At 45.2% G+C, this 27,113-nt stretch overlaps 1 protein-coding gene across 5 annotated transcripts in view; it reads left to right on the plus strand.

Annotated features, from left to right (window-relative positions):
• Positions 1–27,113, plus strand: part of LOC132381201 (DENN domain-containing protein 2D-like) — a 179,662-nt gene that overhangs the window by 114,800 nt on the left and 37,749 nt on the right. For 4 of the 5 annotated variants that reach the window (XM_059950495.1, XM_059950494.1, XM_059950497.1 and 1 more), the window contains 2 exons: positions 4,087–4,235; positions 14,016–14,193. In XM_059950495.1, the coding sequence (XP_059806478.1) occupies positions 4,087–4,235; positions 14,016–14,193 (327 nt within the window). Of the gene's footprint in view, positions 1–4,086; positions 4,236–14,015; positions 14,194–19,337; positions 19,480–27,113 lie in introns of those variants that run through there. The other variant, XM_059950498.1, reaches the window with a different exon arrangement.

Consider the following 27,113-nt stretch of genomic DNA (forward strand, 5'->3'; position numbering starts at 1 on the left):
GGTGCGAAGAGGTAGGTTAGTGGGTGCGAAGGGGTGGTTAGTGGGTGCAAAGGGATGGTTAGTGGGTGCAAAGGGGTGGTTAGTGGATGCGGAGGGGCCGGGTTAGTGGGTGGGGAGGGGTGGTTAGTGGGTGCGGAGGGGTGGTTAGTGGGTGCAAAGGGATGGTTAGTGGGTGCAGAGGGGTGGTTAGTGGGTGCAGAGGGGTGGTTAGTGGGTGCGAAGGGGTGGTTAGTGGGTGCAAAGGGATGGTTAGTGGGTGGGGAGGGGTGATTAGTGGGTGCGGAGTGGTGGTTAGTGAGTGCGGAGGGGTGGTTAGTGGGTGGGGAGGGGCCGGGTTAGTGGGTGCGAAGGGGTGGTTAGTGGGTGCGGAGGGGTGGTTAGTGGGTGCGGAGGGGTGGTTAGTGGGTGCGGAGGGGTGGTTAGTGGGTGCGGAGGGGTGGTTAGTGGGTGCGGAGGGGTGGTTAGTGGGTGCGGAGGGGTGATTAGTGGGTGCGGAGGGGTGGTTAGTGGGTGCGGAGGGGTGGTTAGTGGGTGGGGTGGGGCCGGGTTAGTGTGTGCGGAGGGGTGGTTAGTGGGTGCAGAGGGGTGGTTAGTGGGTGCGAAGGGGTGGTTAGTGGGTGCGGAGGGGTGGTTAGTGGGTGCAGAGGGGTGGTTAGTGGGTGCAGAGGGGTGGTTAGTGGGTGCGAAGGGGTGGTTAGTGGGTGCGAAGAGGTGGTTAGTGGGTGCAAAGGGGTGGTTAGTGGATGCGGAGGGGCCGGGTTAGTGGGTGGGGAGGGGTGGTTAGTGGGTGCGAAGAGGTGGTTAGTGGGTGCGAAGGGGTGGTTAGTGAGTGCAGAGGGGTGGTTAGTGGGTGCGAAGAGGTGGTTACTGGGTGGGGAGGGGTGGTTAGTGGGTGCGAAGGGGTGGTTAGTGGGTGCGAAGGGGTGGGTTAGTGGGTGCGGAGGGGTGGTTAGTGGGTGCAGAGGGGTGGTTAGTGGGTGCGAAGAGGTAGGTTAGTGGGTGCGAAGGGGTGGTTAGTGGGTGCAAAGGGATGGTTAGTGGGTGCGGAGGGGCCGGGTTAGTGGGTGGGGAGGGGTGGTTAGTGGGTGCGAAGGGGTGGTTAGTGGGTGCAGAGGGGTGGTTTGTGGGTGCAGAGGGGTGGTTAGTGGGTGCGAAGGGGTGGTTAGTGGGTGCGAAGGGGTGGTTAGTGGGTGCAGAGGGGTGGTTAGTGGGTGCAGAGGGGTGGTTAGTGGGTGCGAAGGGGTGGTTAGTGGGTGCAGAGGGGTGGTTTGTGGGTGCGAAGGGGTGGTTAGTGGGTGTGGAGGGGTGGTTAGTGGGTGCGAAGGGGTGGTTAGTGGGTGGGGAGGGGTGGTTAGTGGGTGCAGAGGGGTGGTTAGTGGGTGCAGAGGGGTGGTTAGTGGGTGCAGAGGGGTGGTTAGTGGGTGCGAAGGGGTGGTTAGTGGGTGCAGAGGGGTGGGTTAGTGGGTGCAGAGGGGTGGGTTAGTGGGTGCGGAGGGGTGGTTAGTGGGTGCGGAGGGGTGGTTAGTGGGTGCAGAGGGGTGGGTTAGTGGGTGCAGAGGGGTGGTTTGTGGGTGCGAAGGGGTGGTTAGTGGGTGCAAAGGGATGGTTAGTGGGTGTGGAGGGGTGGTTAGTGGGTGCAAAGGGATGGTTAGTGGGTGTGGAGGGGTGGTTAGTGGGTGTGGAGGGGTGGTTAGTGGGTGCAAAGGGATGGTTAGTGGGTGCGGAGGGATGGTTAGTGGGTGCGGAGGGGTGGTTAGTGGGTGCGGAGGGGTGGTTAGTGGGTGCGAAGGGATGGTTAGTGGGTGCGAAGGGGTGGGTTAGTGGGTGGGGAGGGGTGGTTAGTGGGTGCGGAGGGATGGTTAGTGGGTGGGGAGGGATGGTTAGTGGGTGCAAACGGATGGTTAGTGGGTGGGGAGGTCCAGGTTAGTGGGTGCGGAGGAGTGGGTTAGTGGGTGGGGAGGGGTGGTTAGTGGGTGCAGAGGGGTGGTTAGTGGGTGCGAAGGGGTGGTTAGTGGGTGCAAAGGGATGGTTAGTGGGTGGGGAGGGGTGATTAGTGGGTGCGGAGTGGTGGTTAGTGAGTGCGGAGGGGTGGTTAGTGGGTGGGGAGGGGCCGGGTTAGTGGGTGCGAAGGGGTGGTTAGTGGGTGCGGAGGGGTGGTTAGTGGGTGCGGAGGGGTGGTTAGTGGGTGCGGAGGGGTGGTTAGTGGGTGCGGAGGGGTGGTTAGTGGGTGCGGAGGGGTGATTAGTGGGTGCGGAGGGGTGGTTAGTGGGTGCGGAGGGGTGGTTAGTGGGTGGGGTGGGGCCGGGTTAGTGGGTGCGGAGGGGTGGTTAGTGGGTGCAGAGGGGTGGTTAGTGGGTGCGAAGGGGTGGTTAGTGGGTGCGGAGGGGTGGTTAGTGGGTGCAGAGGGGTGGTTAGTGGGTGCAGAGGGGTGGTTAGTGGGTGCGAAGGGGTGGTTAGTGGGTGCGAAGAGGTGGTTAGTGGGTGCAAAGGGGTGGTTAGTGGATGCGGAGGGGCCGGGTTAGTGGGTGGGGAGGGGTGGTTAGTGGGTGCGAAGAGGTGGTTAGTGGGTGCGAAGGGGTGGTTAGTGAGTGCAGAGGGGTGGTTAGTGGGTGCGAAGAGGTGGTTACTGGGTGGGGAGGGGTGGTTAGTGGGTGCGAAGGGGTGGTTAGTGGGTGCGAAGGGGTGGGTTAGTGGGTGCGGAGGGGTGGTTAGTGGGTGCAGAGGGGTGGTTAGTGGGTGCGAAGAGGTGGGTTAGTGGGTGCGAAGAGGTGGTTAGTGGGTGCGAAGGGGTGGTTAGTGGGTGCGAAGGGGTGGTTAGTGGGTGCAGAGGGGTGGTTAGTGGGTGCAGAGGGGTGGTTAGTGGGTGCGGGGAGGCCGGGTAAGTGGGTTTAGAAGGGTGGGTTAATGGGTGGAGGTGTTGATCAGCCTTACTCCTTGGGGAAAGTAACTGTTTTTGGGTCTGGTGGTCCTAAAGTGGATGCATCCACCCTGATGAGAGTGGGACAAACTGTCCAAGAGCAGGGTGGGTGGGATCCTTCATAATGTTACTGGCCCTTTCTCGGCACCTTTCTACGTACATCCCTGGTGCCTAGTGGTGATGAGTTGGGCTCTATGACTGCCTGTTGAGGAGCCTCAGTGTCATTCCTGTACTGGCAGCAGTTTGCAGATGATACAAAGAGAGGTGGAGGGGCAAGGAGCGTTGAGGAAGCAGGGAGTCTGCAAAAGGGCTTAGACTAGAATAATGGGCAAAGAAGTACCCGATGGAATACAATGTAGGGAAATAAATGGCCATACACTTGGTAGAACAAATAAAAACCTAGACTATATTCTAAATGGGGAGCAAATTCACAAATCAGGGGTGCAAAGGGACTTGCAAGTTGCCCTAATAATTAACTTACAGGTTGAGTCGGTGGTGAAGAAACAAACACGATGTTCACGTTCATTTCGAGAGCACTAGAATATAAAAGGAAAGACCTAATGCTGGGGTTTATAAGGCATTGGCAAAACCATAGTTTAACCACTGTGATCATTTTTGGGCTTCACATCTAAGTAAGAGTGTGATGGCATTGGAGAGGGTCCAGAGGAAGTCAATGGGAATTATTCTGAGCATGAAAAGGTTAATGTATGAGGAGTGTTTAATAACTCTGGGCCTTTACTCACTGAGATTTAGAAGAATGGTTTTAATCTTATTGAAACCTATTGAATATTGAAAGGCCTAGATAGAGTGGATGTGGAGAGGATATTTCATATGGTAGGGGAGTCTCGGACCAGAGGGCACAGCACAGAATAGAAGGATGTCCCTTTAGAACAGAGATGAGGAGAGATTTCTTTAGCCAGAGGGTGGTGAATCTGAGAAATTTATTGCCATAGGCGACTGTAGAGGCCAAGTCATTGGGTGTATTTAAAATGGAGGTTGACAGGTTCTTGAGTACTCAGGGCATCAAAGGTTATGGGGAGTAGGCAGGAAAAATGAGTTGAGGGGGATACTAAGTCAGCCATGATGGAATGGCAGAGCAGTCTCAATGGGCAGAATGGCCTGATTCTGCTCCTATGTCTCATGGGTCTTGTTCCTCTGTTCCTCCTCAGATCATTGAACTGACGCGGCCATCGGATTCTCGCCTCGAACACGTGGACTTTGCGTCACTCTTCAAATACTTATCAGAGAAACACATCATTGACATATTTGCCTCAATGCTGCTCGAGAGGAGGGTCATCTTCCTGGCTGAGGAGCTCAGGTACACAAACAGGAACAAAATGTAGCACAAGGCATGGGCACAACTCTAGCAATAAGGTGTGGTGTGTGTGTGAGTACGTGTGTCTTTGTGTATGTCTGAGTATGTGTGTGAGTGTCTGTGTCTTATGAGTGCATGCATGCAACTGTTTAAGTGTCTGCAAGTGAGTGAGTGTGTTGAAGTCAGAAGCTGGGAGAGAATTAGTGGAAGAAGTAAAGGGCTAAAGAAGAAGCAATCTGATAGGACAGGCCGGAGCACTGGAGAAAGGGAACATGAAAAGAGGGTGGGTAGATGAGAAGTAAGAGGTGAACCAGAATAGTGAATGGAAAAAGAGAGGAGGGGGAGGGGTGAACAAGTTACCAGAAGCTAGCTGTGTAGCTGTCCGTGTCACCCAGTTAGGATGGAGGCCATCCAGATGGAATATGAGGCATTGTTCCTCCAACCTGTGTTTGGAAGGGGGCAGAAGCCAAAATAAGGTGAGGGGGTGAGAGGGAGTACAAGTTGGCAGATGATGGGTGAAATTAGGTGAGGGGTGGTAGGGTGGGGGAGGGCAGATGAAAGAAAAAGCTGGGAGGTGATGGGTGGAAGAGGTAAAGGGATGAAGAAGGAGGAATTTGATAGGAGAGGAGAGTGGACCATGGAAGGAGGAGGAGTGCCAGAGGCAAGTGATGGGCAGGTAGAGGAAAAGAAAGGAAGGGGCAGAAGAGGGTGAGTAGGAGGGTGAGGAATATGAGCTGACAGGTGATAGATGAGGCCAGGTGAGAACAGGGCTAGTAACATGAAGAAGAATGCCACCCATGCTGCTCCAGAACTGTTTGTCCCACTCCCATGAGGGAGGAGGCTGTGTGGCAACTGTTACTTTCCCCAAGCAGTAAGGCTGATCAACACCTTCACCCACAAACCCCACCACTACTTTATTATTTCCCGTCAGTCATCTTATGTGCAGCCTAGCATGGACAAAATAGTAGCCTAGTAGCCAAACCATACCAAAACAAGAAAAATGAATAGTCGCTGCCAGCAGCCTTACGGATTTGTTCTACTTGTGTGGTGTGCCCTCATTCCTGTAATGATTACGGATACATACAGATGTGTGCCCTCATTCCTGTAATGATTACAGATACATACAGATGTGTGCCCTCATTCCTGTAATGATTACGGATACATACAGATGTGTGCCCTCATTCCTGTAATGATTACGGATACATACAGATGTGTGCCCTCATTCCTGTAATGATTACGGATACATACAGATGTGTGCCCTCATTCCTGTAATGATTACGGATACATACAGATGTGTGCCCTCATTCCTGTAATGATTACGGATACATACAGATGTGTGCCCTCATTCCTGTAATGATTACGGATACATACAGATGTGTGCCCTCATTCCTGTAATGATTACAGATACATACAGATGTGTGCCCTCATTCCTGTAATGATTATGGATACATACAGATGTGTGCCCTCATTCCTGTAATGATTACGGATACATACAGATGTGTGCCCTCATTCCTGTAATGATTACAGATACATACAGATGTGTGCCCTCATTCCTGTAATGATTACGGATACATACAGATGTGTGCCCTCATTCCTGTAATGATTACAGATACATACAGATGTGTGCCCTCATTCCTGTAATGATTATGGATACATACAGATGTGTGCCCTCATTCCTGTAATGATTACGGATACATACAGATGTGTGCCCTCATTCCTGTAATGATTACAGATACATACAGATGTGTGCCCTCATTCCTGTAATGATTATGGATACATACAGATGTGTGGCTCCTGCATTCCTGTAATGATTACAGATACATACAGATGTGTGGCTCCTGCATTCCTGTAATGATTACAGATACATACAGATGTGTGGCTCCTGCATTCCTGTAATGATTACGGATACATACAGATGTGTGCCCTCATTCCTGTAATGATTACAGATACATACAGATGTGTGGCTCCTGCATTCATGTAATGATTACAGATACATACAGATGTGTAACTCCTGCATTCCTGCCCCCTAATTATTGTACTTGAGTAGTTACAGCTACATACTACTAAGACACAGGAGACATGAAATCTCAACATTTACACAAATGTCCTCTTTTGGTAAGCAGACTATCCTGGATTACCATCACCATCCCCTTTCAAACGTCCGTAAACAGTCCAACCCTACATTGTTCTGATTGAATGGGGTCGATCATTAACAATACAAATCACTTGCAACCGCACCAAAGCCTCGGACACATTCACTCCCATCACCAGCTCAATTTCCAGCAAATGTACAGTATATGCTTCAGGTGAGACCACTCCTGAGATCTGATGAGGAATGTTCCCTTTGTAGATGGGCATACGTTCCTGTGTTCAGATGTTAGGCAATTCACAATAAGCATTCACAGTTTAAGCCAGCCACTTCCAATCCTAAAACAGCATAGCTGCTCACGACCTTTTCTTGACCCTTCATGCGTAATTGAACGAGTGTTCCTTTTCCTGTCAGGTTGAGCTTGTTCATGAGGCTCTCTGTGCAGAACACTGCTGTACTTCCTTGATCGAGGAAAGTGTGAATAACCACTGTCTTGTTACTCTTCTTTGACTTCACCCAAACTGGAAATATAGGAAGTTTACAATCATGATCACCAGTCCCCTAATGCCATTAGATGCTAAAGCAGTATTCGCTGCTGTGTTTGCTTCATTCACAGCTTCTTTTGAATCTGCAGCCTTTTCATCAGTTCCAGGCTCAGTTTTATCTTTGCTTTCCACAGTAGCCACAGTAGTGGCAAAGCTGCTTCCTTTAGCTTGACAGCCAGTTTGTGACCCAGTTTCGTTCACACCTTCACTTACTGCTGGTGATGTAGCATTGTATTTTTTTTCCAAACATTGGGTGAATAGCAATCTTTACTTAGCTTTCAATAAAATCAACAATGACAGTGAAAGTAACCTTACAGTTGTGCCTTTCTGGCAGTTTTTAGACTAACGATCTCCATTTTTCCCAAAGTTCGGGCATCTTATCTACAACAATCTTCATATTATCAAGCATGTCCAACTCACATGTCCTGCACATCTTCCATAGCATTGCAACAGCTTGTAAGAAAAGGCCTGTAATCTTGAAGTGATTTCAGTCTTCTGATTTAATATGTGACCAAGGAAGAGCCTTTTCCATGTAAGCCACAGCAATTTTGTTCTCATCACCAAAATATTCCTAAAGGCTTGGGTCTTTCCTCTGGATCAGCCCACTGGCAACTTTTGACAAACTCCAGGTTAACTGTTCAAGAAAATACAGCCACCATAATTGTCGGTCTCGTCTTCAATGCTACTCTTGAAAGGCCTCGTAGATACAGAAAAGTGTGAGGTATTGCACTTTGGAAGGAAAAACCAAGGTAGAACATACAAGGAGAGCGGTGGAAGTGTGGAATGAGCTGCCAGATGAAGTAGTAAATGTGGACTCACTTTTAACATTTAAGAAAAACTTGGACAGGTACATTGATGAGAGATGTATGGAGGGATATGGTCCAGATGCAGGTCAGGGGACTAGACAGAAAAATGGTTCGGCACAGCTAAGAAGGGTCAAAAGGCCTGTTTCTGTGCTGTGATGTTCTATGGTTCTATAGATGATGCTGGGGATCACTGTTGAAGATTTGAGTCTTTCTTTACGCAAAGATGTAATACGTTATTGCATCACCATGCTTGTTATTTCCTTTTGCATCCCTAAGGCCTCCAGACCTGAAACACATGTCATCAAACTGTAAATCAGTGTCCTCAGAAGCCCCTTGTACTATTGGATATGGGAGAGGTTCAGAATGCCTCCTTGGTGCAGGTTGAGAATGAGCACCCTGAACTACCCCTTGGGGCTCAAACTCATGGCTCACACACATTTGATCCTCAGATGTAAAATGTAACGGCCGAACCAAAACAATGGCCATTGCAAGATGTGCCCACACTCCTGTAATGATTGCTCCAAAAGTCCAAGCTGTGTACTCCGGATTTTTTATATTTGCAAAAGCAAACATACAATCTTGAAGCGATGAAACTAAAGCATAAGCTAAGCATGATTGAGCAGCCAGCAGAAGATATGACATCCACTGGCCCTCAGCTCCTACAAAGCATGAAGACATGACTTATTCCACCAGTCATGTGACTAGTTGCCATGGTAAACAGAACACACAACGCAGAATACAACACAGATAGAATACAGATGCATGGCTCCTGCACTATGAATATAGCTATCTGAAGTGAAAAAGGATCTAGTACTTCCCCATTCTATATGATGAATAAACTCTTCTTGGCTTCCAGCCGGTTATAACTGACATTTCGATGACAAACTCTGCCATCATCAAGGATGATGCCTGGGCATGTCTAGTCGGATGGTATTTACACCCCCATCCCTCCCAATTGGTTAGTCTTCATCCAATCAAGTTTCTACTCTCCCACCTTGTTTACAACATTGTCTTTGTTTAAAATTCTTTTCCTCTAGTTTAATTTCAATGCTTCCTTCACCAGGAGGTCCCAAAAGCCATTGGCACAGCACAGTAGTTCTGTGCCAAAATCAATCCTATGGATATTGTGAATTCAATGTTCTGCTACCTCCAATTTCTCCGGGTAACTCAAACTGATACATCACCTGTGCTCCTTGATGTGGGTTTTCACTGTGTGTCCCGTTTGGCTGATCAGCATTCACAGAGATTCTTGTACATGCCAGCCGACCTGAGTCCCAGGTCACCTTTGGCCCGCATCAGCTGTGATTTGAGCTTCCTTACTGATTTGTGGATGGTATTAATCTGGTATTTCTTCAAGATCCTGGTGATCCTTCTGGAAACCATGAAAATAGCAAAGGCTTCCTCCTTGTTAGATTTCCTGGTCTTTCTCATCGGCCTGGTGAAGGAAGCCATTGAAATGAAATTATGGGAAAAAAATTTTTAACAAAGATGAAAGTCCCACTCTAAGTAAGAACTAGAATTTGATTTTAAACAAGGCGTGGCAGCAGAAACCTGATTGGATGAGGACTAGCCAATCAGGAAGGACAGACGACAGGGGTATACAGTTGCAAGAAAAAGTTTGTAAGCCCTTTGCTCACAAACCTGGTTTTCTGCATTAATAACTCAAAATGTGGTCTGATCCTCATCTAAGTTACAGTAAAAGACAAACATAGTCTGCCTAAACTAAAACACACAAACAATTATACTACTTCTCAACATTATTGTGTACACCATTTAAACAATCACAGTCTAGGTTCACAAAGGTATGAGAACCTCTGGGGTAATGCCTTCTACAAAAGATATTTGGAGTCAGGTGTTCCAATAAATGAGATGAGTTTGGAGGTGTGGGTTGTAGAGGTGCCCTGCCCTATATATATATAAAAAAAAGACACACAAAGTCAGGTTACTGACAGCTTCTCAGGAAGCTGATAGTGGTTCTCAAGAAAGATCTCTTTATTTTCACCATGTCTCAATCAAAACAACTTATAGAGAACCTTAGAAGAAGAATTGTAGAGATGCATGAATCTGGAAAAGGCTACAAGAGCATTTTTAAAGACCACAGTCCACAGTAAGTGATATTGTCTACAAATGGAGAAAATTTAGTATTGTTATACTCTCCCTAAGAATGGGTGTCCTGCAAAGATCACACCAAGAGCACAACATGCAATGCTGACGGAAGTGAACAAGAACCCAAGGGTAACAACAGAAGACCTGCAGAAGCCTCTAAAACTTTCCAAAGTCTCTGTTCATGTCTCCACTATAGAACGGCATTCATGGAAGGACACCAAAAAAAACCATTGCTGTACGTCTCAAGTTTGCAAGACCACCTGGATGCTCCACAATGCTTCTGTAACAATGTCCTGTGGATAGATGAGACAGAAATACCCAATGTTTAGAGGAAAAAGGGCACTACACACCAGCACTAAAGCCTCATCCCAACTGTGAAGCATGGTGGAAAAAGCATCATGGTTTGGGGCTGCTTTGCTGTCTCAGGGCCTGGATGGCTCACAGTCATTGAAGGAACAATGAATTCAAAATTGTATCAAGACATTATACAGGAGAATGTCAGGGTAGCGGTCTGTCAACTGAAGCTTAATAGAAGTTGGATGATGCAACAAAACAATAATCTGAAACACAAGAGTAAATCAACAACAGAATGGTTTAAGAAAAGGGTTCTAAAAGTAAACCTAGCAATTATAGGCCTGTAAGTTTGACGTCAGTGGTGGGTAAATTAATGGAAAGTATTCTTAGAGATGGCATATATAATTATCTGGATAGACAGGTCTGATTAGGAACAGTCAATATAGATTTGTGCGTGGAAGGTCATGTTTGACAAATCATTGAATTGTTTGAAAAAGTTACTAGAAAAGCTGACGAGGGTAAAGCAATGGATGTTGTCTATATGGACTTCAGTAAGGCCTTTGACAAGGTTCCACATAGAAGGTTGGTTAGGAAGGTTCAATCGTTAGGTATTAATATTGAAGTAGTAAAATGGATTCAACAGTGGCTGGATGGGAGATGCCAGAGAGTAGTGGTGGATAACTGTTTGTCAGATTGAAGGCAGGTGACCAGTGGTGTGCCTCAGGGATCTGTACTGGGTCCAATGTTGTTTGTCATATACATTAATGATCTGGATGATGGGGTGGTAAATTGGATTAGTAAGTAAGCAGATGATATGAAGATAGGTGGCATTGTGGATAATGAAGTAGGTTTTCAAAGCTTGCAGAGAGATTTAAGCCAGTTAGAAGAGTGGGCTGAAAGATGGCAGATGGAGTTTAATGCTGATAGGTGTGAGGTGCTACATTTTGTTAGGAATAATCAAAATAGGACATACATGGTAAATGGTAGGGCATTGACAAATGCAGTAGACTAGAGTGATCTAGGAATAATGGTGCATAGTTCCCTGAAGGTGGGATCTCATGTGGATAGGGTGGTGAAGAAAGCTTTTGGTATGCTGGCCTTTATAAATCAGAGCATTGAGTATAGGAGTTGGGATGTAATGTTAAAATTGTACAAGGAATTGGTAAGGCCAAATTTGAAGTATTATGTACAGTTCTGGTCACCGAATTATAGGAAAGATGTCAGCAAAATAGATAGAGTACAGAGAAGATTTACTAGAATATTACCTGAGTTTCAGCACCTAAATTACAGAGAAAGGTTGAACAAGTTAGGTCTTTATTCTTTGGAGTGCAGAAGGTTAAGGGGGACTTGATAGAGGTATTTAAAATTATGAGGGGGACAGATACAGTTGACGTGGTTAGGCTTTTTTCTATTGAGAGTAGGGGAGATTCAAACAAGAGGACATGAGTTGAGAGTTAGGGACAAAAGTTTAGGGGTAACAAAAGGGGGAACTTCTTTACTCAGAGAGTGGTAGCTGTGTGGAACAAGTTTCCAGTAGAAGTGGTAGAGGCAGATTCAATATTGTCATTTAAAGTAAAATTGGATAGGTGTATGGACAGCAAAGGAATGGAGGGTTATGGGCTGAGTGCAGGTTAGTGGGACTAGGTGAGAGTAAGCGTTTGGCGCGGACTAGAAGGGCCGACATGGCCTATGTAATTGTTATATGGTTATATGGTTGTACCCATTTTATATACCCTTATCAAATCTCCCCTCATTCTTCTATGCTCCAGGGAATAAAGTCCTAACCTATTTAACCTTTCTCTGTAACTCAGTTTCTCAATTCCCAGCAACATCCTTGTAAACCTTCTCTGCACTCTTTCAACCTTATTAATATCCTCCTGAAATTTGGTGACCAAAACTGCACACAATACTCCAAATTCAACCTTACCATAACATTCGAACTCTTATACTCAATACTTTGATTTATAAAGGCCAATGTACCAAAAGCTCTCTTTACGACCTTATCTACCTATGACACCACTTTTAGGGAATTTTGTATCTGTATTCCCAGATCCCTCTGTTCTACTGCACTCCTAAGTGCCCTACCATTTACCTTGTATGTTCTACCTTGGTTTGTCCTTCCAAAGTCCAATATCTCACACTTGAAGACCCTGGAGAGATTTGTTCTAGAGCAGCTCCAGCCTATGGTTAGGCCACACTTAGACCCCCTCCAGTTCGCCTAACAGACCCAACTAGGAGTTGAGGATGCCATCGTCTACCTGCTGAACCGTGTCTACACCCACCTGAACAAGCTGGCGAGCACTGTGAGGGTCATGTTTTTTGACTTCTCCAGTGTGTTCACCCGCCCTGCTCTGCTGGGTGAGAAGCTGACAGTGATGCAGGTGGATGCTTCCCTGGTGTCATGGATTATTGATTACCTGACTGGCAGACCACAGTACGTGCACTTGCAACACTGTGTGTCAGACAGAGTGGTCAGCAGCACTGGGGCTCCACAGGGGACTGTCCTGTCTCCCTTTCTCTTCACCATCTACACCTCAGACTTCAACTACTGCACAGAGTCTTGCCATCTTCAGAAGTTTTCTGATGACTCTGCCATAGTTGGATGCATCAGCAGGGGAGATGAGGCTGAGTACAGGGCTACGGTGGGAAACTTTGTCACATGGTGTGAGCAGAACCATCTGCAGCTTAATGTGAAAAGACTAAGGAGCTGGTGGTGGACCTGAGGAGGGCTAAGGCACCGGTGACCTGTTTCCATCCAAGGGGTCAGTTTGGACATGGTGGAGGATTACAAATATCTGGGGATACAAATGGACAACAAATTGGACTGGTCAAAGAACACTGAGGCTGTCTACAAGAAGGGTCAGAGCTGTCTCTATTTTCTGAGGATACTGAGGTCCTTTAACATCTGCCGGACGATGCTGAGGATGTTCTATGAGTCTGTGGTGACCAGTACTATCATGTTTGCTGTTGTGTGCTGGGGCAGCAGGCTGAGGGTAGCAGACACCAACAGAATCAACAAACTCATTTGTAAGGCTAGTGATGTTGTGGGGGTGGAACTGGACTCTCTGATGGTGGTTTCTGAAAAGAGGATGCTGTCCAAGTTGCATCCACTCCATAATGTACTGATTAGGCACAGGAGTACATTCAGCCGGAGACTCATTCCACCGAGATGTAACACTGAGCGTCGTAGGAAGTCATTCCTGCCTGTGGCCATCAAACTTTACAAGTCCTCCCTCGAAGTGTCAGACACCCTGAGCCAATAGGCTGGTCCTGGACTTATTTCCACTTGGCATTATTTAATTATTTATGGTTTTATATTGGTATATTTCTATACTATTCTTGGTTGGTGCGACTGTAACGAAACCCAATTTCCCTCAGGATCAATAAAGTATGTCTGTCTGTTGTCTGTATTAAACTCCATCTGCCATTTTTCAGCCCATTTTTCCAGCTGGTCCAAATCCCTCTGCAAGTTTTGAAAACCTTCCTCACTGTCCACTACACCTCCAATCTTTGTATCATTAGCAAATTTGCCGATCCAATTTACCACATTATCATCCAGATCATTGATATAGATAGGCAATAGACAATAGACAATAGGTGCAGAAGTAGACCATTCGGCCCTTTGAGCCTGCACCGCCATTCTGAGATCATGGCTGATCATCTACTATCAATACCTGGTTCCCGCCTAGTCCCCATATCCCTTGATTCCCCTATCCATAAGATACCTATCCAGCTCCTAGACAATTAACAATGGACCCAGCACTAGTCACACCACTAGTCACAGACCTCCACTCAGAGAAGCAATCCTCCACTACCACTCTCTGACTTCTCCCAGAAGACTACACTGGGTTCCACTCCTGTTGCTAATAAACTGGCCACAGAGTGCATGTACTTTAGTAAGAACTTTGACTGACGGTGATCTCTGTTCCTGCTCTGCCCACAGCACCCTGTCACAGTGCATCCATGGACTGGCCGCCCTGCTCTACCCATTCACCTGGCAACACACCTACATCCCCGTGCTGCCCAGGGTGATGCTGGACACAGTGTGCTCCCCCACCCCCTTTGTGGTCGGTGTACAGAGGCAGTTCCTCGAAGAGGTTCAGGAGATGCCCATCGAAGAGGTGAGTGTGGGGAATGAAAGAGGACCCCAGCATGCTGGAGGGAGCAGAATACAGTGTCAGAGGCAACCATAACATGGAGGCGCACTGGGTTGGTTCCAAGGGGGCCTCTGGAGCACTGTGGTTAATTCTGAGGATTTATTGGTCCCTGTATCTTTCTCCCTGGCTGACTACACGATATGCATTAGTTAGACGGGACCAGTTTTAGCTCATCACCTCCTTCTGGTGTCCTCCTCCTTTCTCCCATGGTCCACCCATCTTCTCCAATCAGATTCCATCTTCTTCAACCCTTTATCTCTTCCACCTATCACCTCCCAGCTTCTCACTTCAAACACAAAGTACACTGCAGATGTTGTGGTCAAATCAAGACGTACAAAAACACTGGATGAACTCAGCAGGTCGGGCAGCATCCGTTGAAAGAAGCAGTCAACGTTTCAGGTCGAGACCCTTCATCAAGACTAAAGAGAGAGGGGTCAGAGGCCCTATAAAGAAGGTGGGGGGGTAGGGTGGAAAACCAATCAGAGGAAAGATCAAGGGGTGGGGGAGGGGAAGCAGGGAGGGGATAGGCAGGAGAGGAGAAGAAGGAATCCAAGGGGAAAGCACTATGGGTAGCAGAAGAAGGCAGAGTCATGAGAGGTGATAGGCAGCTAGAAGAGGAGAGTGAAGATGGGATGGGGGAAGGGAGAGGGAGGGAATTACCGGAAGCTGGAGAATTCGATGTTCGTACCAAGGGGCTGGAGACTGAAACCCCTCCCTGCTTCCCCTCCCCCACCCCTTAATCTTTCCTCTGATTGGTTTTCCACCCTCCCTCCACCTTCTTTATAGGGCCCCTGCCCCCTCCTTCTTTAGTCCTGATGAAGGATCTCGACCTGAAACATTGACTGCTTCTTTCAACGGATGCTGCCTGACCTGCTGAGTTCATCCATCGTTTTTGTATTGATTCTCACTTCAATCCCCCTCACCTGGTCTCACCTATCACATTTTCGCTTATACTCCAGTCCCTCTACCCACCATTTTATTCTGGCTTCTGTCCCTTTCTTTTCTAGTCCTAATGAAAAGAAATGGGCATGAGACATCATTTTATTACTTACCATAGATGTTGTTTGATGTGCTGAATTACTCTAGCATTTTTGTGTGTGACTTAAGTGCAAATACAAATTGTGCAGAAGATGTGGAAAATCTGCAGAGAGATACAGTTTAAGGCAGTGGGCAAGGGTCTGGCAAATATACAATGCTGGTAAATATGAAGTCGTCCACATTGGAAAGAAAAATAGTTCAGCCCCCCCCCGCCAGCCGCTCTCGCGCCCACCGCTCTCCACCTCTCCCCATCTCCCTCTCCCCATCCACCCCTCCCTATCCCCCTCTCCCCATCCACCCCCCTCCCCATGCCCCTTCTCAATCTCATGCCCCCATCCCCCTCTTCCCCTCCCCATATCCCCTCTGTCCCATAATCTCTCTTTTTCTGTTTTATCTCCATTCATTTTCTCTCGCTCTCCACCTCTCTCTCCCCCCACCCTCTCTCCCGCCTCTATCTCCCCTCTCCCACCTCTCCCTGCCCCCTCTCCCACCTCTCTCCCCGTCACTCCCCCTCTCTCCCCCTCCTCTATCTCCCCCCTCTCCCTCTCCCCATCCCCCTCCCCTTCTTCTTCTCACCCTTCCCCTCCCCTCCTTCTCCCCACTCTCACCCCGCCCCCTCCCTCTCTACCCCTCCCCATCCCTCCATCATTTACACTCTGTTTACAGAGAGAGGGATGCCGGTTAAATGACCGCCCACCCACAACAATGAGGCAGTAACCCACCCCCCACCCCCCAATTCCCACTGCTGGCAAACTTTAGCTGATATCCTTTGCAGGGAACCCTGAGTGGAAGGTGAGGAATGTGGCAGAAGACGAAAGGTATCCTGATCCACAGAGGGCTTGAAGAATGACCTTTCCCCTCAAAGGGTTTCGGCCCAAAATGTTGACTGTACTTTATTCCATAGCATGCCTGGCCTGCTGAGTTCCTCCAGCATTTTGTGTGTGTTGCTCCAAGCTCATTAATTCGTTAGTGGAGAATTCTGTGGGCTCTGTTGTCTCAAAGGTGTCCATTACACCATCTCCACCCACTCCCCACATTCCTGAGCCTCCTCCCCTCCCCCTCCTGAGAGGACAAATATGCAGGCTGATGCTCCCCCTCGGCGGGTATGGGAACACGTAATCACTGTCCTAGCCCACACAAGGAGAGGGTGATCTCCTCAAGGATTAAACCAAGTATTGGGTATATGTGAAGCAGAGGTGATAGGTTTTTGATTAGTGAGTGTGTCAAAGGTTATGGGGAGAAGGAAGGGGAGTAGAGTTGAGAGTGATAATGAATCAGTCATAATGGAATGGCCTAAATTGGCGTCTTATGTCATGGTCTTATGGACAGGTAGTGAAAGTGACTGATGAGGCGCCTGCACTTCTGTGTTCTGTCAAAAAGGACTTAAAAACAAGGAAATTAAACTGAAAATACTGCTCCAGTCTGCACTGAGTTTCTGTATTCAGTTCAGGTTGCCACAGAAAGGAATTAGCAAAGGCTTTAGAGAGGGTCCAGAAAATATTTACATGAAGTTCCTTGGGATGTGTGACTGTGGTTACAAGGACTGATTAGAGAGGATGTGACTGTGAAAAACTAATTCACAGTTTTATATCAAATCGACTAGATTTCTGCAATACCGGCCTTCCAAAGCAATCTATTGACAAACTTCAACATATTCAGAATGCCGCTGAAAGACTTTTAAATAAAACCAGGAGCTCATAGTAGGTTCAAAGGTTCATTCTTATCAAAGTATACAACTCTGAAATTCTTCTTCTCTGGGTAGCTGTGAACCCAAGAAGGGAAAGAAAGGCTACCCCCAAATCCCCCCTCCCCCACCCTGCACAATAAAAGCCCAAGAAGATTAGTCAAAAAAGCACAGAGCATAAGACTGAAAGAGAGAGTCCTGGACAACACTCACTGGGAGCAGCTGCAGGCTCTTCCCTCTCCGGTACAGAGCAATCAAAATCAAGCAGCCATGTTCACCCTCTGTACTCACTTCGATGCTTCAATCTGCCAAACATCAGCTTGCAGCCTGAGGGGTTCCCGCACACTGCCTCTGCCTCTGCCTCCCAGAATCTTGTCAGAGACTGTAGAGCTCTGAAGCACCCAAACGATCTCCAAACAGCAAAACACAGGCCCCAACAGTTCCAGAATCACATTTTTTATTTTATTTCTGTACTTGTTCTTCTGTCATTGAAAAGCATTTTGAACTATGTGCTCTGTATGAAAAGTGCTGTATAATTAAAGTTATTACTTCCTTTGTAGAAAAACAAGAAGACATTTAGTAGGGTCCAATTCAGGATAGAGTGAACAGTGCTGGTTGGTGCCAGGGTTGAGGATAGGAGCTCGTGGCTAGGAGAATTAAGCGTGACGTGAGATTTAAAAACAAAGAGTGTGTGGTTGGAATGTAGATCACACTTCCTGCAGCGTGGTTGGGAGGGAAGTTCTATGGTGGCCTTTCGAGAGGATTTCATAGTGGATTCCAGTTAATTGCAATGCATCAGGGCCAGTACATTTTGGCCCAATTAAGCAGCTGCCCCATTAGCGATGTTTCATGGAAATAGTTAAAAAGGTATAAATCAGACATACTGAGATACAAATGATGTATTTAAATGAAATTCAGAACGTAGTATAACTCTACCAATGCCAATGTGTATTATCAATGAAGCAGTTCCTCCAGTGTACGCCAAATACAAAACACACTAACACCTAGTAGAGATGGGTGCCTTCATTTAATGCCATCCTCAAAATCTTCATAGTTCCTAACTTGCTGATTTAGTGAGATCATTTCATTTTCACTCCCAGCTGTTTATGGCTGGAATGCTTGAAACTACAGTGAACCAAAGCAGTTCTGAATTGTCCTAGTGTTTATTTCTCAGCAAACCTCAGTGACAAAATCTGCTGCTTTTTGAACACAAAACACACTCAACTAGCACTATTTAAAATCTGTTTTCTGCAAGCATGGTGTAGCGTCTAATACTGATGCTAGTTAGGACCTGCTTGGCAACCGTCTCCTACCCCAACAAGCGGCATCATGTCCCAAATAAATGAAGGGAATCCCAATAATTTTCTCAGTTAGTGTTTGTCGTGTATAAGCAACTGCCCCAATTAACTGACACCTAATGAACTGGAATCCACTGTAATGTAAAGTTTGCAAAACACCTTGGGAGAATGATCTCTGCATCACTGTGATCCATCCACCCTCTGTGCTGCAACCATTCTGTGACAGTGTGTGTGTGTGTGTGTGTGTGTGTCTGTATGTGTGTGTGTTTGTGTGTGTATCTCTGTATGTGCTGTGTGTATGTGCTGTGTGTGTGTGTCTGCGTTTGTGTCTATGTGTGTGTGTGTATGTGTGTGTGTGTGTGTGTGTGTGTATGTATATATGTATGTGTGTCTGCGTTTGTGTGTGTGTGTCTGTGTATGTATGTGTGCGTGTATACAGAGATCTAGGTCGGGAACAGAATGGTGACTAGTATAACACTATTACAGCGCTGGCAACCCAATTCCTGTCGCTGTCTGCAATGAGTTTGTGCCTTCTCCCCGTGACCACGTAGGTTTCCTCTGGGTGCTTCAATTTCCAAAGACAAGAGGGTTAGTGGGCCACCTGGGTGTAATTGAATGGCATGAGCTCATTGGGCCGGAAGGGCCCATTACAATCTGCATCTCTAAATAAATAAGCAGCTGGGATCGTAGGTGAGGAGAGGGTAGGGGCAGTAGGAAAGGGGGAAGGTTTGGCGGGGGGTGGTGGCAAAGTTGGGGACAGGCAGATGGGACATTGAGCACATTGTCAGATTATTTTCTGACAGATATTAAGTATCGTCTGGTAAGATGGCAGCGTGTTCAAAATCCACTCTGGCTCCAATCAAAAGTGTATTTGTTTGTCCTGTACGTTTTTTTTTATGGTCACAAGTTACTGCTTGATACAAAGAACATAAAGTACTACAGAACTATCCTATCAATGATTCTGCTTGATAGCAATGGAGCTTTGAGTACCATTGAGTTATTAACTTCAAACTTTCTGCATAATCACTCAGAGTTGAACTGCACGTGCATGTAACAAGAGCTGTATAACTCATCTCCTTCTACCTTAGGCCACAAACTCATCAATCACCCTTGCTGTGGGCCACTTTGTGGAGGTCCAAGATGCTGACTTCTACAAAGAAGGGATCTGTATGCTCCACAACTGCTGGACTAAGTGTGTAAATGTAGGAGGGGACTATGTTGAAAAATAAATGTGCTAGGTTTTCTAAAATTGATTTCTTTTAACTTAGGCCACGAACGTATCAATCACCCCTTGTGGCACAACAGCTAGAAAGAAACCAACCTAAAGACCACAAGGAAATAATAAAGATGCCACCCATTGATAAAAATAGAATTTCTTCAACACACCCTGATGGTAATAGCAAAACCGCAGATGTAGAGCCTCCGCAGAATGCTGAGAATGGTGAAGCTGAGCTTGCAGACAAAGTTATCCTTACACTTAACATCACACTAACAGAATATATGGGTACTACAAAAATGAAAAGACCCAACATTACCAGATCACAACGTCCAAAGTTGTTACTTTCAACAATATTATTACCATGATAGGAAAACTTGAAAATTTGAAGAACTACACATAATAACATACTGCACTGCATTAACAGCAGTTCAGTGCAATCACTCCAAAGTAGAGGCACACATTAATAGATACCAAAGACTAAGTAATGAAATAAGAAATGGCAGAAAAGGTTAAGAAACAAATTTGAAACCTTGAGCCCACCTAATTGAGTATAAAATGAATAATCTGTGCAAGAAAGTTAAGAGAAGGAAAGCTAAGGAAATACCAGGTTCATACAAGATAAAGCCAGCCAATTAAGATAATTTACACTAACACAAAAGCTTGGATGCGTACAAAGCCAGACTGAGTAGATGCATGAAATGTGCCAGGCAAAGAAAACTGAATTTTCAGTTCAGAAACATGGACAAGGTTTATACAGGACATTGAAACTAAATTTGAGATAATGAACTTTTGGTCTAATATCTAATCAAACATTCATCAATTATAAAAAAAGCAAGCTGAATTAGGGAGAGAAAATTGAAAACTCACACAATTGAAGACATGCAAACACCTGGTTACAATGGATATGCTACAATAAATTATAAAAAATACCCACCACTGGAAAAGCCTATAATATTCGTAATTATTGGTTAAAAGAGTACTTTCATCCATACCTATTAATATGTACCACAATTTTCTGAAAAATCCTGAAAAAGTGCCTGAATTTTTGACAGAAGGTAAAACATATCTCTTGCCTAAAGGAGAAATCACAAATGACCCATCAAATATTATTTGTTTACAAACTATAGAGAGTCGTTGAGAACCACAGCACAGAAACGCCCTTCAGCCCATCTAGTCCATGCTGAAACTATTTCTACTGCCTACTCCCAATGACCATAGCCCTCCATATCTCTACTATCCATGTAACTATCAAAACTTATCTAAAATGTTGAAATTGAGCTTGCGTGGACCACTTGTGCTGGCAGCTCATCCCACATTATCACGACCCTCTGAGTGAATTAGTTTCTCCTCATGTTCCCCTTAAACTTCTCACCTTTCACTCTTAACCCTTGACCTCTGGTTGTAGTCCCACCCAAGATCAGTGGAAAAAACCTGCTTGTATTTACCCTACCTATACCCCTCATAATACCTCTATTAGATCTCCTCACAATCTTCTATGTTCTAAGGAATACAGTCCAAACCTATTCTACCTTTCCCTGGGGATGTATCCACCCTGATTTGCCTCAGTGTACCAAACATCTCCTCTGTACAGGGTCCATGAAGTTGATGCCTCTTTGCCTCACTTCTATAGACTCTGTATCCATATCCTGAGTAAATACAGATGCAAAGAATTCATTTAAGATCCCCTCAATCTGTTTTGGCTCCACTTGTGGGTTACCATTCTGATCTTCCAGAGGACCAATTTTGTCCCCTTCAATCTTTTTGCTGTTAACATGCCTGTAGAATCCCTGAGGATTCTCCCTCACCTTGTCTGCTAGAGCAACTTCATGCCTTCTTTTAGCCTTCCTGATTCATTTCTTAAGTATCCTCTTGCATTTCTTGTACTCCATATGCACCTCATTTTCCTCCTACTTGCCTAAACCTGCTATGCACCTCCTTTTTTCTCTTAACCAGGGCCTCAATATTTCTTGAAAGCCAAGGTTCCCTCCACTTGTTATCTTTACCTTTTATTCTGACAGGAACATAGAAGTTTTGTATTCTAAAAATTTCATTTTTGGGAGCTTCCCACTTTCCAAATGCATCTTTACCATAAAAACAGCCTGTCCCAATCCATACTTACTAGATAATTTCTGATGCCATCAAATTTGGCCTTTCTCCAATTCAGAATTAGACCTATCTCTTTGCATATTTAATTTGAAACTATTAACGTTGTGGTCACCTGTTGGTGAGAGGGGGTGGCCACAGGGGTGCTCTGCACCTGCTCTGTAATAGATAAGATGTATGCTCTGTAGTCCTGCCACATCCAGCCATGAATGGTGGTGGACAATCAAACAACTCACTGAAAGAGGAAGCTCCACAAATATCCCCATCTTCAATGATAGAGAGGCCCAGCACACCTGTGGAAAAGATAAAGCTGAGGCATTTGCAACAATCTTCAGTCAGAAGTGTCAGGTAGATGATCCAACTCGGCCTCCTCCAGAAGTCCCAGCATCCCAGATGTCAGTATGCAGCCAATCTGATTCACTCTATGTGACATCAAGCAACGGCTGAAAGTACTGGATACTGCAAGGGGACAGACAAAAACCCAGACAAAACAGTCTTGAAGACTTGTGCTCCAGCCACGCCACTGGCCAAGCTGTTACAGTACAGCTACAACACCGGCAACTACCCGGCAATGTAGAAAATTGCCCAGGTATGTCCTGTACTCAAGAAACGGGACAAGTCTAACCCAGCTAATTCGAGGAAATCTGCAGGTGCTGGAAATTCAAGCAACACACACAAAGTGCCAGTGGAACGCATTTCTACTGTCAAGATGAAGCCACACTCAGGTTGGAGGAACAACACCTTATATACCGGCTGGGTAGCTTCCAACCTGATGGCATGAACATTGACTTCTCTAACTTCTGTTAATGCCCCCTCCTCATCCCACCCCTGATATATTTGGTTATTTTTTCCACTCCCCTTTTTACTTTCTCTTTCTGCCCATCACTCTACCTGTTCTCCATCTTCCTCTTGTGCTCCCCTCCCCCTTTCTTTCTCCCTAGGCCTCCCATCCCATGATCCTTTCCTTTCTCCAGCCCTGTATCCCTTTTGCCAATCACCTTTCTGGCTCTCAGCTTCACCTCACCCCCTCCAGTCTACTCCTATCAGTTCACATTTTCCCCTCCCCCTCCTACTTTCAACTATTTTACTATCTTTCCTTTCAGTTAGTCCTGACGAAGGGTCTCAGCCCGAAACGTTGACAGTGCTTCTCCCTATAGATGCTGCCTAGCCTGCTGCATTCCACCAGCATTTTGTGTGTGTAACCCAGCTAATTACTACTCTCAATCATCAGCAAAGTAATGGAAGGGGTCATCAACGATGCTATCATGCAGCACCTACTCAGCAATAACCTGCAATAACCCTGTTCGGGTTCGTCAAGGCCACTCATCTTCTGACCTCATCAACTCCTTGATCCTAACATGGACTAAAGAGCTAAATACCAGAGGTGATGTGAGATTAGCCCTCGAGGGCTATCAAGGCAACATTTGACCAAGTATGGCATCAAGGTGCCCTAGCTAAAATGGAATCAATGAGAATTAGGAGGAAAACCCTCTGCTGGTTGGAATCATACCTGACACAAAGGAAGATGGTTGTGGTGGTTGGAGGTCAATCATCTCATCCTCAGGACATCACTGAAGGAGTTTCTCAGGGGAGTGTCCTAGGACCAACCACCTTCAGCTGCTTCATCAGTGACTTTCCTTCCATCCTAAGGTCAGAAGTGGGAATGTTCGCAGATGACTGTACAATGTTCTGAACGTAACTCCTCAGATAGTGAAGCAATTCATACCCAAATGCAGCAGGACCTGGTCAACATCCAGGCTTGGGCTGACAAGTGGAAAGTAACATTCGAGCCACACAAGTGCCAGGCAATGACCATCTCCAACAAGAGAGGCTCTAACCTACGTCCCTTGACATTCAGTGGCATCACCATCACTGAATCAATCCCCTACTATCAACATCCCGGGGGTTACCATTGACAGGAAATTGAAATGGTCTAGCCATATAAACATCATGGTTACCAGAGCAGGTCAAAGGCTAGGAATTCTCTGGCGTGAAACTCACCTCCTGTCTCCCCCAAGCCTGTACACCATCTACAAGGCTCAGGTCAGGAGTGTAATGGAATATTAGCCAGTCATCTGGATGAATGCAGCTCCATCAACACTCAAGAAGCTCGACACCATCCAGTACAAGGCAGCCCACTTGATTGGTACCCCTTCCACCATCGACGAACAGTTGCAGCAGATTGCAGCAGTTCTTTCAGTTGCAACAGATCTACAAGATGCACTGCAACAACGCACTAAAGTTCCTAGGGCAGCACCTTCCAGACCCACAACCACTACCATATAGAAGGACGAGAACAGCAGATACCTGGGAACACCCTCACTTGGAAATCCCCCTCTAAGTTACTCACCATCCTGACTTAGAAACATGTCACCATTCCCTCATTGTCACTGGGTCAAAATCATACATACACATACACATACACTCAAACACACTACACACAGAACTTGTGAAATTCTTACAACATCTGATGAATCTTTGGCATACTATAAGATGCCACTATGGTTTTGTCTAGCTTTGAACCTGTTCTCTAATTTACTGAATCAGATGAAAATTGAGTATTAAATCAGAGACAACCAAATGAATTATATGTTGACATGCCTATATGGAAAATTTGAAATTATGTGCTCCTTCAGTAAAGATAAAGCAACTAATCCAAATAGAAGATCTATTTTCTAAAAATATTAATATGAACTTTGTACTGGATACATGTAACATAAACATAAAGAAAGGTGCAATGGAGCTAATAGAATAGAAAACAGAGCAGCAGGATGCAATACAACCGATGGATGAATATGAAACAGATCGGTATCTGTGATACCAAGATGCAGAGAAAATAGATCATAGTGCGATAAAGGTAAAACTTTTCACAGAACGAACTTGAAGGCTGAAGAAAATCTGCCAAACAGAGCCCAACATTAAAAATATAACAAAGGCAACAAACACTTTTTCTAGACCCTAATTAATATATTCTTTTGGCATAATATCTTGGTCCAAAATTGAACTGTAAAGTTTACAAAGAAAAAGAAGAACTGAAATAACAAATTTTAGAAAACACTTGAATATACTTAGAATTAACACTATCTAGGACAGAAGGAGGAAGATGAATAACAAATATTAAAAATATATACACAAGTCAGATAAAACTTCTAAGGATATATTTTCATCATAAAAACAAGACAGCACTTCATGCAAGCATATGAATTTCTGATAAATACACACAGCTAAATGTAAATAAAAGCAGAAATATGAAAATGAAAAATTACCACTACTTAAGAAAAAGTTAACCAATGAAAGAGCATGATCCTCCATGGAAAACTTTCCCATGAGATGTTGGCAGAGTCAGGGACCTCTTCCCAGACACATAGGGGTTCTTGTGTGGCAATACAGAGTCAGGTGATTAACTCAAAGATTACCAAAAATGCATAATAACAGACCAACAAATTCAAGACAAAAAATGCAAAAAACATCAAGAGAAACCAGAAACAATCCCACAAAGTACAGGATCCTGCAGCAGTTTAACTCGGTCTGATTACCTACACAGGCACAATCAAGTGGCAAACATCATTCAGCACAGTCTTGCTTTAAAATACAAACTCATTAAAGATACCATTGATACACCATCAATAACTCTCGGAGATGGGAGGCAAAAGATAGGCTTTTATTAGCTGCAAACGTGACCACAACATCTTGGAGACTGAGGGAGGAGCAGTGCCTCCAATCACCTTTATACAGGGGTCTGTGGGAGGAGCCACAGGAGCAGTCAGCAGAGGGGTGTGTCCAGACATAGTTTACCACAACCATACCTTACTATACAAGCCTGATTCAGAGTCCTACAAAAAAAGAGGAAATTGAAAGACTGTGGAACATAAACAGGGTTTACATTGTCCTGATATTAATATCTACAACTGGTATCATCCCACAGAGTCTACACAATAGCATTAAACAATTTTGTTGTGCCCACACAACAATATTTATGTAAATCTGCAAAAAGCCACAATACAAAACACCACCAGAACAGCAATTTCTAAGTAATTACCACTAGTAATTTCTAAGGTAGGGACATGTTCGGCACAACTTTGTGGGCTGAAGGGCCTATATTGTGCTGTAGGTTTTCTATGTCTCTAACAGTCCGAATGTTCTGAGCAATTGAGGAATGAGGGAGGCTGTACTTCAAGTTTGACCAGCTTGAGCTGAGAAAAATATAAAGAATAATAATGGTAATTTTATTTATTACAGCACTTTCATACAAATAATGCTTTACAATAGGATAAAAGTTCAAATATGAAAATAATAAACTTGAAAATAAAAGACAAAAAGATGTCAATATAAAGCAAGGTTAAATAAATAGGTTCTGAGTTGCTGTCTGAAAGCATCAACTGAGTCTGCATTGCTTATAGTTTTAGGTATTGAATTCCACAGTTCAGGACCATCGTTCCAAAAAGCCAACTTGTCAATTACATTTTGAGTGAGAGTGTTTAAATTTAAGAAACCAGTGGAAAAAGACTTGTGATATACTCTTGTCCCAGACCATTGAGAGGTTTAAAAACAATTAAGAGAACTTTTAAGATGAATTCTAAAAGATACAGGAACCCAATGCAAAACATCCATGTGATATGCTCCCTCATCCTTTTATTGGTTAGAAGTCTATCAGCGGTGTTCTGAATGAGTTGGTTTATTAATAGATTGCATTGGAATGCCAGTAAAAAGTGTATTGCAGTAACCTAATGTATTCAATGTAAAGACGTGAAATAGTTTTTCAGCATCATTACATGACAAAAACAAATGTACCTTTGCAATATTTCTTAAGTGCAGAAATGTTGCTTTGTTCATTTTCTTTACATGATTTAAAATTCAAATCTGAATCAAGGGTAAGACCCAGGCTAGTTAACTTGTGGTTTTACAAGGAGAGCCAAGTTCTAAAGTTTTGGCTGTGGGACCAATCAGGAGTATCAAGTCAAGTCACTTTTATTGTCATTTTGACCATAACTGCTGGTACAGTACTTAGTAAAAATGAGACAACGTTTTTCAGGACCATGGTGTTACATGACACAGTACAAAAATTAGACTGAACTACATTTAAAAAAACAACACAGAGAAAGCTACGCTAGACTATAGACCTACACAGGACTACATAAAGTGCACAAAAACAGTGCAGGCATTACAATAAATAATAAACAAGACAATAGGGCAAGGTGTCAGTCCAGGCTTCGGGTATTGAGGAGTCTGATAGCTTGGGGAAGAAACTGTTACATAGTCTGGTCGTGAGAGCCTGAATGCTTCGGAGCCTTTTCCCAGATGGCAGGAGGGAGAAGAGATTGTATGAGGGGTGCATGGGGTCCTTCATAATGTTTTTTCTTCCTTTAGTTTCTGGAAATTGTTGCTCATCCATTTGTTTGATGGACATTGACTACTGGTGTTCTACAGGGATCTGTTCTGGGACTTGTGTGATTTTTATATAAGACCTGGATGAGAAATTAGAAGGGTAAGTTAGTAAGTTTGCTGATGACACCAAAGTTGGGGGTGCTATGGATAGTCTGGA

This window comes from Hypanus sabinus, chromosome 25, assembly GCF_030144855.1.
Source record: "Hypanus sabinus isolate sHypSab1 chromosome 25, sHypSab1.hap1, whole genome shotgun sequence".
Taxonomy (NCBI): Eukaryota; Metazoa; Chordata; class Chondrichthyes; order Myliobatiformes; family Dasyatidae; genus Hypanus; species Hypanus sabinus.